Here is a 12,191-nt window from a genome sequence, read left to right on the forward strand (position 1 = left end):
ATATTCCAAATGATGGAAGAAAATGTTGAGGATCATTAGGATGAACTTAAATTGAACTGTGAACTGAACTAGTGGGTAAATATAGGTAAATATGTCCGGACAGTAGTTTTGACATACACCACCTCCCTTCATCCAAGTAGGAAGGAACTATTATCCCAGTCCAAAGGCATATTCCAAGCTTGCAAATGTACTAGAGAAGGGTGTGGACCAGGGCTCTCTCTCTGCCCTCATTTTGAAATTATACAAAGGTTCATTATGGATTTATCTCTTATATGCCTCTTCTTACCCTTCTTCCCAGCATCCTTTGTGTTAGGTACTTGGAAAGAGAAAGGCATTTACAGTAAATTGGATGTAAAAGATGTTGACATTCCATCTTTTTAATTGATTGGCTGAAGCCAAAGAAGTAGAAGGATTACTAACATGACCGTGCAGTGGCAGTGTGCCTGAAAAGTTGTGCTAATTAAATGAAGGAAGCAAACTGAACTGGGAAGTTAGGAATATAAGAGTTCCAAAAGGTGCACCAAGAAATTCATTTTTTTTAAAAAAATAATTTTTATTAACCGGCCAATCACATCAAATCAAACCACATCACATAAATTCCGAATTACAAAGCCGAATTTTAAATTTTGTTGAGGGAACCCATATTTCAAGGTCCGAAGGAGGATTCTGATCATCTTCTTGCTACTGTGTTAATGTCCAAATCAGTCCAAACAAAGTTCATAATTCTATCCAGACTTATCTTGCTGTTTCCACATCACATCTTGTTCATATATTTTCTATTTTTTCTTTATAATCTCTTCTGATAGTCCCCTTAAGCCGATAAACACCAATAATAATCCTGTGTGGGTTTTTCCGTTCTTCCAGTCCTCAAATCGAGATGGTTTCCATATATCATCACCTTCATAGATAACAGCGCTCTTTCCATCATTAATTACAGAACTGTCGTTCTTAAGTCCCACTGAGGAGTTTCATCCACAATATAAAAACAGCTCTATTTCTCTATTTCTCCTCTCAGACTTAAGTCCTCCGACAGAACTTCCCAATATGGCGACAGTATTTTTAACTGCGTCATTCCAAAGCCCTTATACATTCCACGCTCTATTTAAAACATGCTCTGGTTCAAAAGTTTATCTCCACACAGCCTTAAATCCACAGCTTAAGTCCTTAAAATGACATTTCTGACTTGTGGGTGGGGGGGGGATTCTTGTTTAATCACATAAAGGAAAGAAAGGATTTTTTCCCCTCCCCCATCAGTCCCTTTGCCATACTGAGTCTTGGCATATCTTCTCATGATCTATACTTGTTCCTCCGACTCGTCTTGTTTTATCAGAGATCTCTTCTGTTAGCAGTCTTTACTCCCCCTTCTTCCTTGAAATATGTGCATTAGCTTCATCCAAATTATTTCTTTTGAAGTTCTTGCAGCTAGTGGCGCGGATCAGAGATGGAGTCCAGGAGTGCCGAAATCCCACTGGAGGGCATTGTGCCTAGTGCCCCCATCCCCACAAATTCGGGGGCGGTATAGGGCACAGCAGGCAAGGGCAGTCCCCCACCATAATCCTGGGGGGGGGGGTAGGGAGGCTATTTACTCCCATCACAGCCTCCAATTTACCTCGTGTGGGTCGGAGAGATGTTATTGTCAGCCATCTTCTGATGCGCCCCTAGTGGTCCCTCAGTGCACCAAGACATTCAATACAATTCACGCTAATTGAATTATCAAGGACTATTAAAGAAATGACCGCTCTGTTGGGTATGATTTACCCATTGGTGACATATTAGTTATAATTGGCCACATCTCTCCTTCATATCCTGCAGTCTTTTTCTTGACCTCTTTTAGAATTTCTATATTGAGAAATCTAGATAAAGATAACAACAAATAAAACATCAAGAGAACAGAACAAAAATAAATAAATAAATAAATAAATAAATAAATAAATAAATAAGTGACCTTTGGTACTTTCCCCCAATCCTAGAAAGCCAAGGTGAAATCTCAAGGTGGCTATGATTTTAATGAGATAAATATTCATTATTCACCTATCTAGATCTCAGATCCCATGGCGTTGTCATGGCCCTCTGTTTTATTCTCTGTAGTGAAGGATCTGTGGGAGCCTAGCAATATAAATCCATAGGGATAATAGAATACAAAAAGTTTTAAGTGACTTCAGGCATTCCCCCCCCCCTTCCTGGTTTAGTTGTGTAAGAACTGTTAGAACACATTTTCATAATTGAGAAGAAATCTCAAAGGAATCTTGTTGGTTTTTTTTAATATCAATTTTAATTATTCAGCTACCTGCATTTCAGTTATAAGCATGTGTTTAAGAGGACACACCTATCCAAGTTTTCCACTGTGTAAGTAGAATGAATAAGAGAAGAAATCCATATATATACCTGTATATAGTAATTGAAAAAGGTAAGTGGTAAAAGTGGGAGAAGAGTATATTTGGATGGGTAGATGGAAATCTTTGTGTATTCAAAGTGGTACTTTGGGCATATTGATACAAACAAATGAAATGGCAAATAGTAAATAACTCTACTTTTTAAACAGTTGTTTTAAATACTGTTTAAATGGCTTAAATTGGTTCTTTTATTGTTGATTTATTGCTCTTTTAATATGAATACTGGAAGTCCCCATGCGATCTTGGAAAGATGAAATGTGGTTTAGAGGAGGAAATGTAAATAAGTAACAAACAAACAAATAAATCAGTAAGGGTGTTGGGCAAGTATCCTATTAGCACCACAACCAAGAAGAGCCTTTTCACAGCAGCAACCCACTTTACTTTAGATGATAAGATCATCCAGATGAGGGCTTCTGCATCTGACCAAAGTGTAGGAAGAGACATATATTGCAATAGGTGATCCTTCAGAAGGTCTCAAGTCATGTAGATCTTTTCTGTCTGCATACTCCTCATCACATCCTTGGTGAATTATCAATGTGTTAATTGGGTGATTTCCCCCCTCCCCAGCAGTTAAACTTATGGAAGAGAAGAATAAAGAAAGAAATGGAACGAATGTGATGGAATTCATTCTTCTTGGCTTCCCGGGATCTCAGTATTTACAGATGTCCATCTTCATGCTCTTTCTTATCATGTATGTGATGGCACTGCTGGGAAATATGGCCATCATCATTCTGGTAATAGCAAATCGTCGTCTCCATACTCCCATGTACTTCTTTCTATGTAATCTCTCCTTCCTAGAAATATGGTATACAACAGCTTCTATCCCTAAGAGTCTTGCCATCTTTCTGGGGAGGGGCAGAAGCATCTCTTTCACAAACTGCATCATTCAGTTTTACTTTGTGTTTGCCTTAGGGTCCACAGAATACTTCCTCTTGTCTGTCATGGCTTATGACCGATATTTGGCCATATGTTACCCTTTGCGTTACAGCAGTATCATGGATAGCCAGCTTTCTTTGCAGCTGGCAGCTGGCTCTTGGCTGTGTGCATTCCTCATTATTCTTATACCAGCCATCTTGATCACAAGGTTGACTTTCTGTGGTCCCAATGTGATCAATCACTTCTATTGCAACATTGATTCATGGATAGCTATTTCATGCACCAGCACCTTTGAGGTTGAGATAGTAGCTTTTGTTATATCCATTGTTGTCATTGTGTGTCCCTGTGTGATCACCTTTCTTTCCTATATATTCATTATCAATACCATCCTGCACATTCCTTCTGCACAAAGAAAGCAAAAGGCTTTCTCCACCTGTTCCTCCCATCTTGCTGTAGTGCTCATTTGGTATGGATCCACTATCTTTCTTTATGTCAAACTATCTAATATGTCTTCAGATATGAACAAAATAGTCAACATCTTGAACACAGTTGTGACTCCATTGCTGAATCCTTTCATCTATACACTAAGAAATAAAGAGGTGAAGGACACAATTAGAAGTTCATTGCACTGGGGTTGAACCCCACCCCACATGAGTCGTGCAATTCAAAAAGGGCATAAAAAGTATATCACAAACCTGTGTAGACCAGTGGTGAGGATCTTTCAAGGGCCACATTAGAACAATGGTACCTTCCAATCTGGCCCATGGTCTCCAAACCTCTGCCCCACCCCACATGAAAATTTGGCTGTAAAATGTGAGTGATTTTCTTAAGTGTTGCAGCTGGGAAGTAAAGGGCTAACTAGGGTGCACTGATATTAGGGGAGATAGTCCAATTCATGTAAATGAGACTTTATTATAAGTTTACTTGCTGAAAAGGGGGGTACCCCTCACCTCAACAAATACCACCATATACAGCAAATGGGCTTTGGAAATTGTCTGATTCATGATGCTGCTGTGGAGGGAAGTTTGGGGTGGGGAAGGTTATTAACGTTTTGCTTTTCAACAGTGCCACTTTCCTGAAAATGATCCTATGGCTATTAGGCTTGCAGAAAATAGTTAAATTACCCAATTGTGCAGATTAGGGGAGGGAATAGGGTATGGAAGAAGATGAAGGGATGAGAGAGAGAAGGGTCAAGTCTGTGTAAAGGATAGTGGTTTAATTGACATGGAAATGAGAATGCCAAAATATGTATTGGTGAAAAAGTTTAAGATGGGGATTTTTTATAGGGCTATATTAAAGCCAAGGAGAGCACCCTGAGCTCTTGCTGAGTTAATGATTGCTGTTTTCTGGAAACTAATATGTGAGTGTTGTAACCTTAGATAATGTGATGAAGGTATTGGGTTGCAAGTCTTCATTTTGAATGTAGTTGCTTTTGTGTCTTTTGTCTCAAGGCTTTGTGAAGTCAGGACATGCAAAAGACCCTCTCTGACTGAGAGAGGGAGAAAACATACCTAGGCTAAAATGGATGTTTTGGGAAGAGACAGACCTTTGTTCCTAGGTCTGCTGCAATTATTTCATATTTCAAAAGCTGCTGAGCCTGTGCTGGAAGCACAAGACATTGTAAGGGTGTTTTGGATGTATAATTTACTGTACTCTGTTTTGTTTCTGAAGAGTTCTGCTAGTAAAATTTGAATAAGATTTTCATGGGTCTGGACAATGTTTCATTTCCAAAAGGAGTCAGTTTTCATGCATCCAGTCACTTCAAGCTGTGCAATATTAATATTTGTAACAGTCTGTTTCTGCCAGCCAAGCAACTCCATGTCTGGGTTGTTGTGGCCAGCTTAGGATGGGGCACATGCCTTTATAGGTATTATCTGTGCCTCTCAGCATAGCATCAAAGCAAACCAAAAATGATATATCAAAGCAAGCAGATAAATATATGCACGTCTAGGAGAAGATAGCTCCATCAGTAGAGCACGAGATTCTTAATGTCAGGGTTGTGGGTTTGAGCCCCATGTTGGGCAAAAGATTCCTGCATTGCAGGGGGGGTTGAACTAGATGACCCTTATGGTCCCTTCCATCTCTACAATTCTATGATTCCCACAGCAGATACCAATTAGTCCCAGGCTTATATTGAGTATAAAAGTGGTGTTTACAGGCCTTCCAGGACATTTTCAACATTTGGTTCTACACAGCTGGAAAGGGTGCAGTAACAACTTTCCTGACTATACACAAAGGGACGTTTGGTCTCAAAGAGGGCTGTCAAAAGTTGTAGTAAGCTTTTATGAGCGCCTCTTCCTTCTTATGTATTTTACCCTTGCCATTCACCCACTATGGTTTCTCCCATTGGTTTATCTTTAAGGGCATGGGAATTAAAGGAAACCTCTGGTTTTGCTGGCATGCCATATATGTACAAAAACAATGGTTAATTTCATTCCAAACGTGAGGAAATTTTCTACACATTTAGAAGAAACCATTCTGTTCCCAGCCTGCATAAATGGGGTGATCTACCCAGGATTTCTCCCTAAATAAGGGATAGACAATATTTTCTCCTGCAGAATAACATTTTCTCCTTCCAACAACCACAGCCAGCATGGCTAGTAACCAGGGATGATGGTAGGTAGGCAGTTGTAGGAGAACAACATCTGGAAGATCACAGGCTCCCTATCCCTGGTCTAAATATTGCAAATGAAAGCAATTGTGCTCAGCCAACCTCACTGTGAAGCAGGTGATATTTTCTCTATTTCCAACGAACAGAGGATATATGACACCAGGGAGGTATTTATCTACTCAGCAATTATGAAAAGCACTATTATTCATTTCCTTAGTCTGCAACAAGAAGAATACTAAGATTTTTTATAATAAGGAGTCTAAATTTTGAGCTCACATGAGAACTGGTTCCAGTGTGACACACAGGGTGGGTGGTCTGTGCAAGAAGGATAGGGATAAATGTACTATCTACTGCTACTGCTGTGTGGTGTGGTGAAACATTATGTTATGCAAGTGTAGCATGGGTAGGCATGCTTTTACATGCAGACACTTGCTGTTGCTACTACTGTGGCAGCTGCAGCTCCCTCGTTTTGCCTGTGCAGAAATGACAGGAAAATGCAGAAATATCCAAGAGCATTTGTATAAGCCTGGAGAAGTAATCATTGGTGGCATTCTTTCTCTAATACAACCTTTGGAGTATTCACTCAATTTTACAGCTGTTCCTGATAGCAATCATGATGGTGCTGTGTAAGATTTGTACAGTATTTACTAGTAATCAGTTTTGCCAGATGGTATTAGATTTATTATCAATTTAAACTTCTGAACTTCAAGAAGTGCTTTTCATATTGTATTACTGAAGTTAATGGGAAAGCTGTAGCATTAAATTTTGTTCTTGTAATAGATTTATTAAAGGTCCAGAAGCTACCAAAGATCTTTGAAGAGCTACCCACTCAAACACCTTAAACTATAGATCAAAAGCCCACCCCTTGTTTTCCTAAAGAAATGGAAGAGGAGCCTGTTCACTGTATTCCTACTACAGTGGATTTTTCGGTGCATGCGCAGAAGCACTACTACATGTGCTTCTGCGCATGCACCGAAACCCAGAAGTAACCCGTTCTGGTACTTCCGGGTTCGGCGAGGTGCACAACCCAAAATCATGCAACCCGGAGCGTCTGTAACCCGAAGTATGACTGCATATGATAAACATAATAAGCATGGGACTGGGGTGGGAGAGAGAAAGCAGTGCAGGGTTCATGAAGAAAGTATCCTGACCAGCCCCACTCCCCCCCATCTCAGTGTGAGAGTTCCACATCTACTGTTACAAATCTTCTGTTACAAATTTTAACTCCAGCTGATCCCAAGGACAGAGTGCTGAATTTTGGTTGCATCTGGCCCAGTTTTAGAATGAAATATTCTCCCCCTTCCCCTCCATTGAACAACTCTACTCACACATGCTGATTCAAAATACATTCCCCTGACTCACACTTATTTTCTGATCTTAACCCTCATTTATCAAGCTAGAGTGTTTTGTTTGGCTTTGCTTTTTGGAGCAGGAGGTCTGACAGCTCTTCTTTTATACCTGTGCTACTAACTGCAATTTATGTTCTCTCTAATTGATGTTTCTAAGTCTCACTCTCAACCTCATTGCAGTGTAAAGTTAAAACATTATCAACATGTCTTTGCCTTGATTTTTGCCATCCATGAGATCAATGACAACCCAGGGCTCCTGCCCAACATCACACTGGGGTTCGATATCTATGACAACCTATTTAACTCCATAAGAACATACAAGGTCATCCTGGATCTACTTTTCAAGCAGAGAAAGAATATGCCCAATTACAAGTGTGACAGAAAAGATGTATTGTCTGTTATTGGGGGATTCAGTTCAGAACACTCTATGCAGATGGCCATCATCTTAAGTAACTACAAGTTTCCACAGGTATATGCATATCAATATATATATGAATGAATTCAGCAGTGTTTAGTTTGCTTTTCATTGTTAGTATGTTAATGTTGTAAATATTGTTTTGTCGATTATAAGTGCTGTAATGCTTTGTGAATGTTATAATATGACTTTTCTTGTGGTTGTTTTATCTGTTCAATCTATTTTTAAAGTGGTTCTGTTAATAGTGTTTTATAGAAGTGCTTATTTTATTTATAATTTGTCAATTGTTTTATATAATTTATGTTGCAATTGTGATGTTCTACTATGTTATTATTTATTGTATGTAAACTGCTTTGTGACTCATGTGAGTGAAAAGCAGCATAGAAATATAATAAATGAAAATGAAATGAATGGTGTCCATTTGCTGTTCAATTATATTCTTTCAATTTTCCCTTTATTATAAATAAAATTGAAGAAAGGAGTAGTTGGTTCTCAAAAGTGCCAATTATTAATACTTATTGAAGCTGAATGTCTTTGAGAACTGCAGTTTCTTCTTCAGGAGCAATCTAGAGATAAATAAATAAAGTAAAAATCAACTATTGACATACGTACAAAATACAAATTTTGTAGAATAGTCAATGCTTAGATTTATCAAATAGAGAAATGCTACATTTATTTATTTATTTATTTATTTATTTATTTATTTATTTATTTAAAATGCAGCCTTTATTTGGGATCAGTATATAGCACTCACCCTGTGGAATGCCCTCCCATCAGATGTCAGGGAGATTAAGAACTACACAACTTTTAGAAGAAATCTTAAGGCAGACGTGTATTGGGAATTTTTTAAATGTTTGATGTTTTATTAAGGTTGTGTGTGTGTGTGTGTGTGTGTGTTGGAAGCCACCCAGAGTGGCTGGCACAACCCAGCCACATTTTTTGGGGGGGAGTATAAAGAAAATTATTCTTACATTTATATATGTTTATATTGGTTAGAGTAGGACTTTCATTATTTCATTTATTTCAATAGATCTACTCTGAGTATGGCTAAAACCCATTCGTTTTACACATGAAGAATAATAAAAAAAAGAAGCTAGTATGTTTATGGGACCCTACAACAAATACCTTCGGCTATTTGTCAAGAAGCATAAGAAATACTAAATATAAGAGATAATCTCCAGATTGTTAGCTTTTGGTGCAGTTTCCTATAATGGCAGAGTGGATTTTTCATTATTATTATTCTTTAGAGTTTTAAAATCATATACCTCTGTTTCTTAGCTCACTTTTGGTTCATTTGAGGCTGCAGTAAGTGGGAAAAGTGATTTCCCTTTTTTGTACTGGATGGCACCAAGGGAAACTACGTACCATATGGGGATCATCCAGCTACTCTGGCATTTCAAATGGACATGGATTGGCCTGGTTGTATCTGATGGTGATGCTGGGGGAAACTTCGTGCAGAAACTGACTCCTTTGTTTTCCCAGAACAACATATGTGTTGCCTTCTTGCAAAAGGTTACAGGAAATGACCTTGCTCTTAAACATAACATTAAAAGAATTATAGTGATGGCACAAACACTTATTTTAACTCATGCCAATGTGATTATTCTTGCAATGGACTCTCTCTTATTCCATATATTAGTGTTGTCCTTAGAAGGCATTGAATTAAAGAAGAAAGTCCTAATAGGGAAGGTCTGGATCATGCCACCGCGGTGGTATTTCAGTACCTCTCCCAATGGAGAATTGATTGGCAGGGACATTTTATTTGGTGCCTTTTCTTTCTCAGTCCACACAAATGTGGTGTCAGGATTCCAGGAATTTCTTCTGAACATAAAGTTTGATAAAACACTAAGGACATTCCTCTGTTTAGTCTGGCAATTTCTAATAAATCAATGTGAAAGCTGTAGAGGAGTGGAGAATCTGGAGGATCTTCATTCAAATGTTTTTGAGATGGATATGTCTGGTGAGAGCCATGGTATCTACAATGCTGTCTATGCTGTGGCACATGCTTTGCATGCTGCATATTTTTCCAGACAAAGAATAATGTTGGATAAAGGCAAAGTAGAACATGTGAATTTTCACCCATGGAAGGTAAATAAATCACTCTGAGGATGGAATTTGGCTATACATCATGGGATAATGGGCATATTTTGAATTTTGAGAATGAGTCTTGGCCACCAGTCACAAAATGGTTTCCATGGGTATTATAGGACATACTTTTGGGTTCAATTGCATCCACAGGTGCAATTTGGGCTCCCTACTCCTGGGAATGTCCTTGTGTGGTTGTCTGAAGCTGCTGAGGGGTATGTGTGTATTTTTTTATGTTTAGCAAATTGCTGTGGGGAAATTCTCTTAAGATGTTAAGTAAAGTATTGGGGGGGGGTAGAATATATTTTTCTCCCTCCTCAACCCAATGAAAGATAAATGGAGAATATGGAATTTGCTAACTATTTTGTGACATTTTAGTTGCCCTTCTATCAATTTTGGATTTGCTTTTGTAGGCCAAGGTGACTACCTTACTTTTATAAATAAAATAAAACCAAATAACTGACACCAATGAATTCAAACTGAGAGGTTGTAAGGTGATAGGGAACTGAGGAAAATATTATTTCCATGTTTATGTTAACAGTAGTTTGTAGATGTCTGAATGGATGAGAGTAAGAAGATTCACTCCAGTTGATAATAATTGTTGTAGTTTCTCCCAGTCAAGTTACACAACTAATTCACATTGCTATTCCCCTTTTTTGTGGAGGTAAAATGATAGAAATCTTCTGAATTTGTTCTTTGGGTCCAGTTTTAAAATGCTTGTACACTGCAGAATTGAACAGGCAGAAACAATGGGTTCCATTTTATAAAATTTATTGCATTGTCTCCAAAACTAGCTCCATCCTTTCCTGGAAAACATCCACTTTAACAATGGAGCTGCCCAAGAAGTCTTGTTTGAGAACAAAGAATTGAGCATTGGATATGATATCATCAACTGGGTCACTTTCCCCAATCAGTCCTACCAAAAAGTCAGGGTTGGAAGAGTTTCATCAGGTCAAATGTTCAGCATTATCAATGATGCCATTGTGTGGAATAGAAGATTAAAGGAGGTAGGAACATGTTCCATATCTTAATAGAATGGTGCTACTCTTGGTTATCTGCATTGCTGATGTGAAACCTTCAGTCCATCATTTGTCTTGAATGATCATAGACTGGTGCACTATATCTAGATAAGTTCAGATAAGGTGTTTCTCCGCAACAGACCATGTTGAATTCTATGCAAGGCAGGTGGCAGGGAATTGTTTTGGACCCTGGCCAGTGGTGCTGGCAGTATTTGAGTCTCTGATGACCCCAGGAGACAATCAGCACCCATGACTGACTCCTAGGGGCAGAGCTGGGGCATAGGCCTGATGGAACACTGTACTTCCTTAGTTTGTACCATGACTGTAAAAGAAGAAGAAGCCTAGACTATGACAGCTTAAGTCCTCCTGTCATTGACTGATTCTCTCTCTCTCTCTCTCTCTCTCTCACACACACACACACACACACTCACACACACCTTTGTCACAGCAAGGCTTTAATTCATAAGCCTGACTCACATATGTCACAACTCAGCCAGGGAGGAAATTGGGCAGAGTCTCCCAAACTGGTATTGTTTGAGGCATAGAGCTGGAAAACAAATGTCACACACTTAAGCTCCTGTGGGATCCATCTGATTCTGTGCTATTAGTCACATACACTTTTGCCTGAAGGGACGCAGGTGGCACTGTGGTCTAAACCACTGAGCCTCTAGGGCTTGCTGATCGGAAGGTCAGCGGTTCAAATCTGTGCAGCGGTGGTGACCTCAGCTTCTGCCAATCTAGTAGTTACAAAACATACCAGTGCAAGTAGATTAATAGGTACCACTGCAGTGGGAAGGTAAACAGCATTTGTGAGCACTCTGGCACTCATCATAGTGCCCTGTTGCACCAGAAGCGGTATAGTCATGCTGGCCACATGGCCCAGAAAGCTGTCTGTGGACAAACAGCGGCCCCCTCAGCCTGAAAAGTGAGATGAGCACCGCACCCCATAATCGCCTTTGACTGGACTTAACTGTCCAGAGGTCCTTTACCTTTTACTTTTTTACCCTTTTGATAGACACACCTTCTTCCTTTCTCAATGAACTGCAGGGTAAATCAGGACAGGTATGCATTTCTTAATGCTTGTTTAACCTGGAGGTAGGCTGTCTGAATTGTGCATTGCTTTGTAACAATTTGTTGGGTCTCTGGACCTTAATAAAGATTGATAATGATATATTTTTATGAACAGATACCACCACGGTCTACATGTGTCAAAAGCTGCCATACTGGACACAGCAAAATAGTTCAAGAAGGAAAACCAGCCTGTTGCTATGACTGCACTCCGTGCTCAGAAAGCATGATTTCTAACAAGAAGGGTATGTAGCAATATAAAGATATGCCCAGGGAAATGTGTTGCAGATTGCTGCATACTTTGTATGGAGCACAGCACAGCAACAAAAGGATTAAAAACTGCTCCTTGTACAGTGTAATCCTAATCCTGATCAG

The 12,191-nt window shown here is 39.1% G+C and overlaps 1 protein-coding gene across 1 annotated transcript; it reads left to right on the top strand.

The window, feature by feature from the left end:
* Positions 1-2,971: 2,971 nt before the first annotated feature.
* LOC308460787 (olfactory receptor 6F1-like) lies at positions 2,972-3,907 on the top strand (the record flags this gene model as incomplete). Its single annotated transcript, XM_080977322.1, has 1 exon — positions 2,972-3,907. One exon carries the CDS (start codon positions 2,972-2,974, stop codon positions 3,905-3,907), a length of 936 nt encoding a protein of 311 aa, XP_080833448.1.
* Between the last annotated feature and the right edge of the window lie 8,284 nt (positions 3,908-12,191).

The sequence above is a fragment of the Podarcis pityusensis genome (genome assembly GCF_964106645.2).
Source record: "Podarcis pityusensis genome assembly, chromosome: 13".
Lineage (NCBI taxonomy): Eukaryota > Metazoa > Chordata > Lepidosauria > Squamata > Lacertidae > Podarcis > Podarcis pityusensis.